This window comes from Saccostrea echinata, unplaced genomic scaffold, assembly GCF_033153115.1.
Source record: "Saccostrea echinata isolate AGI-Se365-2 ecotype Australia unplaced genomic scaffold, CSIRO_AGI_Sech_v1 ptg000029l, whole genome shotgun sequence".
Classification (NCBI taxonomy): Eukaryota; Metazoa; Mollusca; class Bivalvia; order Ostreida; family Ostreidae; genus Saccostrea; species Saccostrea echinata.
This window is the reverse complement of record NW_026889778.1, coordinates 8,577,537-8,591,923: the sequence shown is the minus strand read 5'-3', so window position 1 is coordinate 8,591,923 and position 14,387 is coordinate 8,577,537. Positions and strand designations below refer to the sequence as shown.

General features: G+C 32.9%; 1 protein-coding gene across 1 annotated transcript; it reads right to left on the bottom strand.

The window, feature by feature from the left end:
• Window positions 1–1,135: 1,135 nt before the first annotated feature.
• Window positions 1,136–14,367, bottom strand: LOC133195558 (protein DENND6A-like). The gene is made up of 20 exons (XM_061331442.1): window positions 14,166–14,367; window positions 12,646–12,684; window positions 12,327–12,369; window positions 11,833–11,936; window positions 11,115–11,195; window positions 10,030–10,135; window positions 9,491–9,570; window positions 8,979–9,041; window positions 8,640–8,695; window positions 8,377–8,437; window positions 8,204–8,265; window positions 7,996–8,091; window positions 7,705–7,799; window positions 7,301–7,363; window positions 5,934–5,998; window positions 5,275–5,364; window positions 4,794–4,847; window positions 4,443–4,655; window positions 3,717–3,791; window positions 1,136–3,359 (listed from the first exon to the last, which is right to left on the bottom strand). The coding sequence occupies exons 1-20, from the start codon at window positions 14,322–14,324 to the stop codon at window positions 3,240–3,242; spliced, it is 1,725 nt and encodes a 574-aa protein (XP_061187426.1). The 5' UTR covers window positions 14,325–14,367; the 3' UTR covers window positions 1,136–3,239.
• Window positions 14,368–14,387: the final 20 nt, after the last annotated feature.

The following is a 14,387-nucleotide window of genomic DNA, read 5'->3' as shown; positions in this document are numbered from 1 at the left end:
AGATACAACTTTATTGCTTTTGTTCCTGTTATGAGTCTCTGAGCGACTTTTTGATTCATCGTTTGGCTCAGATTTCTGTATTCTCTCAGTAGTTTGCTTATTCAACAGTCTTTAATTCGATGACCACACTTTCCACAGTTGTGACATTTTTATGGAAAAGCATCTGGTTTCAGTAACTGATTAGAACTGGGTGGTCTTGGGGTCTCTTTCGTTTTGAAGCCATGTCTGCAATTTCCCTTTCTAAATTTCTTAATGATTCCTGCAGTTCATTACGTAACTGCTTCATTTCATCTTTCACACTTTAGTCTTGTTCAGACTCTCTGATATTTTCCTCTAGTAGCTCCTCTTGCAATTTAACCAATGTGTCTTTGTAACTGCAATGTATGTATGCTCTACACCATGAACATAGAGTTTTGTTTGCGAAATGTCCACCAAACATGCCAAGGGTTTTCATGTCATTCCATAATTTGAGGTCTTCAGTGCGTTTATATAAATGCCCTTTGAACATTACAATAATACTACTCCTAAAGTGGAGGGGGGGGGGGGGGGACTTGAACAAACTTGAATCTACACTACCTGAGGATGCTTCCGTATAAATATGACCAATCACGGCTTTGCTGTTCTTGAAAAGATATCTCCTATATATTCCTGTGTAAAACATTGATCGTCCATTATGGCCCCACTATACCACGGGGGTTCATAATTTGAATAAATTTGAATCTACATTAATGAATAACTATGTAATAAAGGTTTCGGAGAAGTTTCAACTTTTCTGGCTGAATGGTTCTTGAGAATTCAAAGAAGACTTTTAAAGATTTTTTTCCTATATATTCCTAATATGTAAAAATTTGATCTCCCATTGTGGTCCCACAAATAAGACCTATTGTAAGGTAACTTCTCACAATTATTATTGCCTATATACTGTGTAATACCTATCTCTATCATCAAGGTCATGTACCAAAGTCAAGGTTAATGCATATGCTGAGATTAAGATTTCGTACATCTCACAGAAAATACGTTGTATAAACTGATTCTTGATCAGGTCATTTTTTTGTGTCTATTAGATGGCAACCTTTCTTTATGATGGAATCATGGCTCTGTGTGTGTATCATTTTCAATGGAAACAATATTTTCTGTACAATGTATTTATTTCAAAAGTTTTTTTAACATCCATATATCAAGTACATTGGTGGGAATAGAATGTCTTACAGAGGACTCTCAATTTTTATTTGTTTTGTTTTTTAGTTCATGTACAGACTTTTACAAACTATATTGAAATAAATTTACTTTTTTCTTCCTGCTGTCTGATACCAGATATGATACATAATGTTATAGGAATAGTGGTACATGTATCAGAAAAAGTAAAAATATTGAAATAGAAATGATTTCTGTAAAATTTCATTACAAAGATTTCCATACATAAATGTAATAAAAATCACCACTGTATAATCTATATGTAGTAAAAATAGCAACAATAATGTGTCTTTTTTTCATTTTTCCATAATTCCATAACAACACCTTAAACAACAGATTTAACGAGAAGCTGGGAGACATTTTGTTTTTAAACTAGTAAGGAGTAAGTCAACATGAGCATGAGAAGCCTCAACAAAAAACATAAATCAGTTGACTTGATACAAAATTCTAGATGAGTATCTTTAAGAACATATTTTTGATAAAAAAGAAAAACAATATAATGCCCTTTTTATAAGGAATGTAAAATACCAACACCTTATTCTGAAACTAGCACTGGCTAATCCTTGACTCTTGATTGTAAACAACATTTTACAAAATAATTGTGAAATTGTTTATACATACTAAAAACATGATTGTAAGCAGTTAAAAAATGATTATTGCAATTAAAATATGGGTACAGCACATGTGTATGCAACATATAGAAAATTTAAAATAAATTGGGATACAGAGAGTAGTTTTTATTTTCAAATAGGACTGTATTCATTAATAGTTTGTTTTCAATGAGGCAGGTTTCTTACATATTGTATCAAAAATGATATAAAATGCCATGTAAATTATTGGTAAGGAAAATCTTAATAAAGTTATGTTTCAGAGTTGACCTGAAAAAACAACTTTTTTTTTCTTGGTAAACTACACATGTAAATTAATGTCATTCTAAGTAAACTAAATAAACAAGCTCAGCTTGAATGTCTTAACTAACATAGCACACCTTAGTGGCAGTCTGTGATTTAATATATGACACAAAATTGAAACAGTTTTAATACAACACAGAACTTTAAAATACAAACATGGCTAATTCTGTAACATCACATTAACTGATATGTCCTCCTTCGTCTCAAATTTAGTTTATTATTGTTTTGGAAAAATTATGGATCAGAAAAAATTACTAATTATATTGTACAAAATGAATACTGATGCTACAGATGTGGAATGAAAATTATTTTGACTTAGGTTTGGCACATAACATAATGAGAACTTTTCACAACACCTAACGACGCTAACAATATAGAACACGACAAAAGCTCTGAATTTGTCTGATGATAAAAACATGAACAATAGGTATGAGTGCTTGGCTTCAAAATATATTCATTCAATCATTAAATTTATGTCATTTAATTCATTTATGATTAATCTACAATATTTATAGATATTAAGGCCCCTAAAGAAGAAAAATTCTTAAAAATACAATTTTGTGATATTTTCTCATAATTTTCATGCATGCAACAAACATGTATGACAATGTTCTTGATATTTTGTTAAAGAAATATATGCTGAAATTACTAAGTAAATTTATTACATCACTGACATTATACAACAAGACACAAGTATATCATGAAATCCAAGGAGATTACTCTAAGCTGATCTCAGATTCTCAGTTTGAAAGACTACGCATATCTTGTACGTGTTTCTTTTACATAAGAAAGGGAAATAACTCCTGACATGTACAAATTTTTCTTTTATTCATAGTTCCTGATTCTTATTGCACCTCTATACTAAGACTACAGGCAATTACAAATGTATGTACATGTACATATCATTACTGCATCTATCTTGCATCCATCTGACTTTACATGACTACTTTCACACAATACTTTTTCTCTCAGACTAGACTTTTTTGAAGCCAGATCTTATCATAAAAAACGTCTTTTAGCACATTTCTTCATTATGGCACTCTGGCTTCTTTATAGCACATTTATCATCAATTGATGAATAAAGCTACACTGGGCATGTGCACCAACTAGTTCCTGTTAGCACTCCCCCTGGTGTCAGCTCTTGAGTACAGACTGCAGATCATCAGGAAGGGAGGTAATAATCACATCCAAGTGTTTCTTAAGTTTGTGAACACTGTCTTCACTGATAGCAATGTCGTTGTTAACTGCAAATGCCTGGAACCAAAAACAAATCAGTTTATGTCACTGTATATTGCTTCTATTGTGAGCAACTTACAATCATAATTTCATTCAAGTTTTAAGCTCTTGATAACATTTTGTATTTGACCCAACATCAGATATGCCCTGTACATGTATATTTAGCTTTCCTTTTTTTTTGATTGTTGTTAATAATAAGAAGTTCAGAGGGCACTGAAAACTTAAGAAATGATTAAATAAGAATTTCTCTTTAATATTTATAATATATATGAGGTAAATTTGGAGGATTAAAATATTTAACAATTTTAGAAATTACTCTCTGATTTCAATTACATTACTGGGGAATTCTGGTAGGACTTAATATTGAACACTTACAAGTTTATCTTTGATTCTGAGAATGAGATCCACCACTTCAACTTCCTCTTTGTCCTGAATCCAGTCCAACAGATTCTGTCAATAACAATGATTCTCACAGTCAAATATTATTCCAGTATATTATTTATACTAACCTGGATCAGGTACATCAAATCAGTCATAGTGTAAATTGTCAACCAAATACATGTATGTGCATTTAGAAAGATCATATAAAATGTCCTATATCCAGACTAGGAAATTTCATTCATTACATTGTCTACCATCAGCAAACTGAGCAGAACTTTCAACAAATGAAAAATCAAAATCAAAGAACACAAAGAACAGATTACAATAATGATGGGAACATCATTTACTAGTAATTCTTAAACAAAATAATTTCTACACAACCGTCAGAGGATAAACTTTCCTTGCTTAATTAATTCATTAAATATGTGTGTGTGTGTGTGTATTTATATATATATATATATATATACATATATATATATATATATATATATATATATATATATATATATATATATATATATATATATATATATATATATATATATATATACTATTAAGCTTTAAAACAAACACAAGCTAAACATTCAGATCTACATAGCACACTTTTTTAAGATATGGCTAGCAAGTTGACAACACAGTGGATATATACAAGCTGTCTGGCCTCATAATAACAAGAGAAAGTCAGTAAATCTGTAGAACAATATTATTCTGAACACTTACAGCACTGCACAGGGCCTCCATGTGGAGTACCTGCAGTTTCTGGTTAACCTCTGTCTGACGGTGCTGGTACCATCCCTCAAAGTTTGGACTCCTGAAGAACCTCCGATAAAGCCCCTCCCAGTCCCCCTTTATCCCCGACGTCAGCTGGGGCCCAGAGCGTTCCAGTGTCTTTAGAAACTCGTCAGTGTCAAACGGGCGCAGACTTGGAGGGCACTGAGAAGGTCAAGTCAAAATTCAAAGTTAATTCTTTTTTCCTCAGAATTTTGATGTTTCATATTTCAATAAAATAAACATTTGACATTTTCAAAAACGTTTTCATTTTCTCATTGAAGATGTTCAAATCATAAGTACCTTGTGTGGAGAAATATTTCTTTGTAAAGGCATCAAACTTCCCATATATCGTTCCTTTAAACACAAACTATTCAATTAAATCTCAAACAAATGTAGATTTTACTGCATCTGTCAAGCCATAACTTAATATTCTATATTTAACAAAATGACAAGTATTCAATCATCATTCAGACAAATTCATCAAACATTACTACTCCCGAAGACCAAGTGTCTTTAAACTAATACAACTATTTTTTAGTACAAATACCAAAGATGTAAATCAGTTAGGGAAATTACGATTAGAATATTTAGAACAATTAGCTAAATAATAGAATGTATGTATCACAAGTTTGTGAGTGTATATCATGTTATTGTACTATGTATGTAATTGATAAATATATAAATTGTACTGTAATATTTATGGGATGTACGTCCCACGGATTAAAGAACTGAACTAAGAAAAGAAAAATTCAGTTAGGATCATATTTTAACATGTAATTACCAGTGGTATCATGAAGCTCTGAGTCAGCTCCAGGAAGTAACGTCGAAGAATTGCATTCTGGGCCTCCACCGGACGTTTGGCCTGCATGCCCTGTAAAGAACATGACAATCAATGTACACAAAATTTACATGATCATTATACATGTATGTACATTGTATTTTACCCACAAATACCAACAAGGGGTGATAATTATCTCCTACACTCTTTTCCTACATTTTGAAATCTAAAATGACAATAGACGTAATGTGTCATTACCTTTCAATGTTCTACAGAGCACTGATAAATGCATTAATCATGTTGATACAAAAAAAAATCAAGAGGTTTCATCTAATCTAAAACATGAAAAAAATCAAATAGAGGAGAAACAACTGTGACATCACAAAAAAACTTTAAAATAAAAACCCTCACAATGTACTTCATCTTTCTGCACTAACAGATTATATATGACATCACTGACTTGTAAGACATGTAGCATAAAGAAACAGAGGGGTGGATCAATCTATCTCACAATTTGTAAATACTGACTTGATTGTTAAAACAAACATTTTTATATAATTTATAAATTACACAAATACTGATGATTTTAACAACATTTAGCATCTACTTTTAGCAGAGATTATGACATAGTCCATTGAGTCATGTGTCTTTCCTTAACTCACCTTGATAATTCGTTTAAGGATGCCTTTGTCTTTGGCCAAGAATGGTTTGTATCGAGTGTAAACACCTGTGTCAAATAAATTAATATCGTGATTTTCCAGATATTCACCTAGTAAAGCCTTACATTATAATTACTGAGTAAAATATTTTTATCTTCTCTCTGACAGATGAGATAAAGTAACAGTATAAATGATAAGATTATACAACTACACAGAATACACTATTTATGCATACTTTCTATAATATATAGTACATGTACTAATCAATATTCATTTCTTGCTCTTCAGTTCACTAATGAATTATTCTATCACTTAAATGAGTCTAAGACTACAGATATGCATTATGACTTTATCATATGGTCATTTTTAATTTGAGGACTGACATTTATCATTAATTAAACACAACATTCTGCAGATCTACTATAAATGTGGGTGTTTGTTGCTAACTGTAGATCTACATTATAAATGTGGGTGTTTGTTGCTACCTGTAGATCTACATTATAAATGTGGGCATTTGTTGCTACCTGTAGATCTACATTATAAATGTGGGTGTTTGTTGCTACCTGCAGATGTACATTATAAATGTGGGCGTTTGTTGCTACCTGTAGATCTACATTATAAATGTGGGTGTTTGTTGCTAACTGTAGATCTACATTATAAATGTGGGCGTTTGTTGCTACCTGTAGATCTACATTATAAATGTGGGTGTTTGTTGCTAACTGTAGATCTACATTATAAATGTGGGCGTTTGTTGCTACCTGTAGATCTACATTATAAATGTGGGTGTTTGTTGCTACCTGTAAATCTACATTATAAATGTGGGCGTTTGTTGCTACCTGTGGATCTACATTATAAATGTGGCTGTTTATTGCTACCTGTAGATCTACATTATAAATGTGGGGTTTGTTGCTACCTGTAGATCTACATTATAAATTTGGGTGTTTGTTGCTACCCCCAGATCTACATTATAAATGTGGGTGTTTTTTGCTACCCGTAGATCTACATTATAAATGTGGGTGTTTGTTGCTACCTGCAGATGTACATTATAAATGTGGGTGTTTGTTGCTACCTACAGATCTACTATAAATATGGGCGTTTGTTGCTACCTGCAGATGTACACTGTAAATGTGGGTGTTTGTTGCTACCTGTAGATCTACATTATAAATGTGGGTGTTTGTTGCTACCTGCAGATCTACATTATAGATGTGGGTGTTTGTTGCTACCTGCAGATCTACATTATAAATGTGGGCGTTTGTTGCTACATTATAAACATGGGCGTTTGTTGCTACATTATAAATGTGGGCGTTTGTTGCTACATTATAAATGTGGGCGTTTTTTGCTATATTATAAATGTGGGCATTTTTTGCTACCTGGCTTGGCATCCAGTGTCTTCATGCTGCTGACTTTCTTTAATTTATTAAATCCTTTAGGCACTGTAACAAATTCACACTATACAGAAATCAGCTGTGGGTGGGGTCTAGCATTGATGGGTAGATGTGACAAGGTTAGAACAGAGAGAGAAAGGCTACATGTGATTTAAGACACTTTAAGCATGTACATGAATCTGTGATGTGCATATAGCATACCATTTGATAAGGAACAGTCTCTTATAAAAATTAGCACACATTCTAACACATGACATGTAATTAACAATATACTTTATAGCTTAATAAGTGAATACAGACTAGAAATAGCTGTGAGGGTGGATCTAGTAATTGATTTAATAATCTATACAGGTTTTCTGGTGGATCCAGGCTTCTTTCCAGACATTTACCTTGTGTCATCATTTCTCCTATCCTTATAATGTGAGGCCAGTGCTGCAGTGTTTTGGCAAAGAATGGATTGGTGACACCTAATATAACGGAAGGCCTGAAAAACATAAAAGGCCAGAAATCATCAGAAAATTATTTCATAGGCTGCTGTCAATCATCTGAATAAGAATATAGGTTAGCTCAATTAGCGCCAAATGCTTTATTTCTATTATAAAATAACAGTAGGACACTGCACTTAAGAATTTTGCCTCTGATAGTTTACAAGAATACAAGGTCATTAAATCCAGACTTACGGTGCCTGTGTTTTTGTCGTGTACTCTTTAAATTCGCTGTCATGAATCGTGAAGTAGGGTCTGAAATCACAGCAGTACTTCTGTGGACCAATTAAACTAAAAATAAAATCCACAGCATGGTAGAACAGCTGAACTATAACGTGAATATTTAGTTTCTAATTATCTGGTACTCTTGATAATGACCTTGACCTTTGTCTTTTTTACTGACCTGACCAAGGCTTGGACAGCTGCTGAGGTCACAGAAGGTGAAGCTGCCATAACAACCAAAGGCTGAAATACATGAAGGAAAATTAGTTGTAATTTAATTTGATTGAAACTGTGTGCAACATGTTAATGAAGCATAATTAAGACTAAATGTTAATGACTTGATTGATCCCTTACTTCTCCTGAGAGAACTAGCTCCCATAACATCTGTATATGTGGAAGTATGGTCTGGAAGGAACTGAAAGTGAAAGTAAACATTATTACTAAATATAAACAGACGTTGTATCTTGTTGTTAATACATGTAAAAGGTATTCTTGAAATACAAAATTCTATCTTTTTTGTTATATAATTTTCTATTTTCACTTTGACGATAAAATATAAGTTCAGTTCCAATGTACATGGCATAGTAAATAATTTCTTTTCTCCTTGCAAGCTTTACCTGAAAATATCAATTTCATACAGAGAGGGCAAGACGGTGGGAGCAGGTAAGACAGGCTGTAATATAAAAAAAAACTTTGATAATTCTCAGATTCTGTAAGCATTAAAATTTAGAACTTATAAAACAGAAACCAAAACTTTAGATTTCCAAAAGCAATAAAATTCTTTTAAAACCAAACTTGAAGGAATGAATTAAAAATTAAAGAACATATTTATTTAGAAATAAATAGTGTATAAATGATAAGACAGGGAAAATTTCTAGTATAATGAAGTCTATTTGTTACAACATAAAATCACATAGAGGCTACAACACATCTAACAGTAGTGGGGACTGACTTACAGATGGGGTAGTTTTTACTGGAACTCTGTCCACAAGTTTATCTGTCCGCGAGGGGATCCGGACCTATGTACACAATAAAGAGAACTGACAACATCGAAATATACAACACAGAAACTGACAACAGTAAAACAATGGTGCAATAAGTGAGTACTGTAGTGAAATTATAATAATTAAAAATGTGCAAAAAATACAACTGAATTTTACATTATTGAAGAATTCTAAATTAACTCAAAGAAAAAAAAAACAAATAGGAAATAATCAAATTGACAATTCTCAATGTATCTTAGTATGAATTTCAAGAAAAGTAAAGCTATATTTGACTTTTGTAGATTCATCCATAGGAAAGCAAGTGCCCTCATGTATGATAAACAGTGCATATTTCCTTGATTTCCTTGATTTCAAGTACACGTATAAATAACCTGTGTGAGAAATTTTCTGAATGAAGTTGAATTGGTGACTAGCCTTTCATATATATTCCATTTGAAGCAAATGATAATTTGAACAAAACGTACCTGTAAAACATTCCCAAAAATTGGCAGACTGACTGTGTCTCCCCCTAGTGGACAGGGCCACTGATCTACGTCATGACAAGCTGGAAAAATAAAGAGAATACATATACATGTACTGTTGCATGCTAACAAACTGCTTTGATTAATGTATCTTTTTTGTAATTTTTATGTAATCTCATACATGAAGGTAATAATAAACTGTAACAGTAGAGAGCTTGCTATAAAAACTTGGAATTCCAATAGAATTGTACAGAAAAAATAAAATGCACTCAGTTAATAACTTTTATGTACAATATGAAGTGCCCTAATTTCTGATGCAGGCTTTGAAATAGATGTCTTTGTATTCCATTTACCTTGAGTTTAAATTTTACATGTATTATCCATAAATCACAGATACATTATACATAAATAATTTCATACAGTGTATCATTCATTTTCTATGCAGATTGTATGATTCATGGCCACATCAATGTCCAAAGTATTCTGAAACTCAGTACTTAAGTAATTCACAATAACAGTGATCTACAAAGGTATAAAATTACCTGCTTCTAGACTGGGCTCTCCGTTATCAAAGTACTCTGGAGCAATAATACTAACTAACTGATTAAACAAGGCCACGAATGGAAGTCTGGACACCAGGACCACGGACTAAAATGAGAGGAGATGCAGCAACGATTTATTACAGATTATCAGTAAATGACCACATTAAATATAGTCATGAATTTAAAACAAAACATCAAACCTAGGAAGCATTACATAACATGCAGTGTTTTCCTAAGAACCGGCTACCGGCCAAATTGACCGCTTCAATTGATAAAAATACCGCTTGGAAATCAAAAATTTAAAAAAAAATTGTTGGAAGGTCCACAGAGATTTTGTACATAAACCTCAACCCCTAGCCTGTTACAATACTTGATATAGCGATTACTTAACTTAATGGAACTCTTTCTCGGTGAAGGTACGAAACATCTGTTAGCTGGGGGCAATGTGCTTTTGGATACAACGCGAGATCAAGCATTATGGATTTTAAAAGGGCAGATAAGAAAGAAGTCCCGGTGAAATATCTTGCGGAACATTCGCTGAACCACGCTTATAAATTTTACGAGAACCTAGTCCTCATGTGTAACATTTTTATTGATACTTTTTCACCATATGTTCACTAAGCCGACTCTTCTAATTAAATTCAGTCATTTCTTTCTGATAATCGTTACTTTAGGAAGCTGATAAAAAAACCTCTAAATATTCCAAATTAGAAAACCTGCTATTTGAAGTTTAACCCTTTGCAATACATTGTACTTTCTGCATACTAATTATTTGAATTATTCGATTGTCACTAGCGTAAGTAATTCATGCCCCGGAAATCTCGCGAGATTTAGAGTTTCCTCGACTTCGCCACAAAAAAGCGCCATTAAGTTAGATAACTGTGAGGTAATCGCGATACTAAGTATTGATCTCTCACTCTTTACTTTGAAATAAAGGGAAAACACTTATAACATGGAATTGTAAAATAATGAAAACAGCACAGAGTGAGTTCAGTTCAGTACACACCATACCCATCTCCCCACCATCTCCCTTTGTTTATCGTTAGTAACAGCTACTAATTAGACATGATTAATTAAATATTCACCTTCTGGAAATAACCTCTTTTTATACTTTTGTCCTTGGTTTGGCGAAAGTACACGAAACCATACAGGTAGCCATTGTCCGTCTGAAATATACAAAAATATACAGCCTATTACTCTACAGATACATTTATTTCCTAATGTACATTCATTTAGTAGCTCTAGAACAGAACGGAAAGCAGTCTGGCATAATTGGGGATTACCTGTGAACCTAACATCAGCAATACTGAATCCTCATCATATTACGTAAAATACATCAAAAGTTTTTAAAATTATCTTTAAATGGCAGTCACACTCTTCTGATACATGTCTTTGGTTTCTTATGATTCAATTAGACAAGTTCATGCACAATTTCATTGGATCCACCATACCACATTGACTAGACATGACTTGTCACTTAAATCTATGAAGTTTGAAGTACATATAACTTGAAAAATTTAAAGCCCTATGTACTTGTATAGTGATCATCTTTGCTAGCCAAGGGTTTATAACCCACTCCCCTCCTTGCAGATGGTTGAATGTAAAACACTTTCTTATTAAATGCAGGGACATGACATTGCCTCCAATTAATATCCAGTAAGCTGATGATATGAAATCCATACATAATCCACCTAAGATTGGTAAAGAGGGGAGTGGAAGATAAAACCTTGGCCCACGAAGACGTACAGTGATGTAACAAAATATAAACATTCACAGTCATGTAACTGATGGAGGTAGTCATACCTGTAGCTGGTGAGGGTAGTCCTTGTGGAACTTTGACTTGGGTAAATGTCTCCTTCCTGGACTTTGTCTGATCCGGAAGTGGAACTGTGTGTCCCCCATACACCCTGTCAAACATGTAAAAATTCTGGCATCATACAAAATCTAGTTCTTTAGACATCTAATAAATTACTTGAAATTATATCTAATTTAACATACAATCAAACATCGTTATCTCGAACTCAATGGGACCGAGAAAAAACTATGAGATATCCGAAGGTTCGAGATACTGAGGGTAAAATACTTAAAGAAAAGGGGCTTGGGACTTTCAAATCACTTCAACATATCCAGCTGTACAATACAGTCAACAATTATGATTATTAAATACACTTTCACTAGTAATTAAATGTATTTGGTAGAAGTACATGTATTTCTGTTCTGCGTTAGATAACCTTATCATCACTGTGAGCATGTATGAATTAATACAGGGCTGGGTATTGATGGTGTTGTTACTGTACCTGAATTAGAATCAGGAAAGGACAGGTAACAGATGTTTGTTTTCTGAAAAAAAAGAAGAAAAAAAAACCTCACTTATAAAAATGAAATATAGATTAAATAATTACAACACTTAACACAAAAGTTAGATAATCATTAATGCTAGTTCTAAAAATTATTTCGTTATTTTTCATTTTTTTCTATTATGAATTAAAACTGAAATGAAATCCAGTAATTTGAATTCCACTAAGTTTCCACAGGGAATTCAGTTTATGTAAGACACTGTTCAGTGGACGGAGTGAGACTTTAATGTGACCACTAAGGAGACGGCTATATTAATACCTCTACATCTGTCAGCTTCACATGACCCGGGTAAATCAGCTGAAAATGGATAACATTTTCTGTTAGTACATACAGCAGCCATGATCATATATACATATATGTACGATAGAGTTACTGTTTAAACTAAATACATCTAGCATGTCTAATACAGTGTATCAAAATGATAATGCAAAGTATAAACCTAGGACTTACTGTCCTGTTGTATAATTTGCTATCTACATGTAACCCCCAAGCCCCCTCTCTTTCACTCCCAAAAAAATCACCAATTTCAGATATAAGTTTAACGAGGCTGAGTCTAATTATTTCTACCCTAGATATTTTGATAAATTTTCTTGAATGAATTTTTACTATTATATTAATTATTTTAAGATAAAAATATCAAATGTTTACCATCCCGATTTCTAAGAGGGCCATCTTAAAAGTTGTCAAATTTTACTATTGGACCCTATGGGAATTTGTTGGAAAAGAACCAAATTATCACATTTTCCCCATATTTTTTGTATTTCTGCCCTAGGGATTTCGTTTTCAGTCAAATATATGAAAGTTATTGTAAAAAGTCACCAAATTGTGAAATTTCAAAAAAGTTCATCATCTGGTTTGGTCTAGGAATTATTACATTTAGTTTATTTTTTCCCAATGCCCAATACCTCTAAATTTGCCATACTGCGGCATACATTTTGTATATATATCAGTGCAGATGAATTATTTTGGTAAAAAATAACAACGTTTAGATTGCGGGTATGATTCTTTTGATGTTCTGTCAACAGTGTTTAATAAAATGTCCATGGACGTCTTGAATACTCAAGCGAGTCAAGCATCATTCTTCAGCGTCATGCATTGCTTACAGAACTGGAAAACAGTGACGTCCTGAAAGCCATTTCAGCATTTATTCCTAAATATTTTCTTAAAAGCACATTTTAAGACCCATAAACGTTTACTTACAGATAATGTTCATTTTGTGTTCAATTACAATACTTGGATAGGTGTTATGTTGCAGATACGACTGCATCAGCCATGAAACTAAAAAGTGTGCAAAGTCATGCACACTGCAATTAGACTCGACCTCATTAACAATGTCTGAAGGTGGGTTCATGCATGGTTTCAACAATGTTCAACTATCTCTGGATTCACTTTGGAATAGACAGGTGGAATCAAACATTAAACAGTACACTTCGGAATTCAGATTTAATTTCTATGTCACCAAACACTGAATTATCTATACATTGTGAAGTGTACTTATAATATAAATGTGACTTATTCAAACTTTGGTGAGTGCAATGAAACACACTTGCCATTTGGTTTATTCCAACTAAGCCAAAGCTACTGAATAATAATTTTAATGATTCAAGAAACATTCTATAAAGAAACATGTATATAATATATTTCTGGTTTTAAATGATTTCATGAATACACTTCAATATAAAACACACGTCCAGGTATTGTGGGTAAAAACCATTGGATGGGTTTTAAAAATAAAACAAAAATGTCAACAAAGGTGATCAGCTGATGCCCTATTTTACCTCCATAGCCTGTCCCAGCTCCAAATCGAACGTGACAACACACGCACAGTGTATCCAGTTAGAGAATCTGTCCCACGGAAGGACAGTGGGGGAGATAGGGGACTCCTCTCGAGGCAGGGAAACCTCTCTCTGTGGAATATCGTCTTCCACAGCTGCCATTTTTAATCGATGACCTTCACCTTCTTTGTTGATATTTTTAGGTCAAGCCTTTTCCGGAACGAA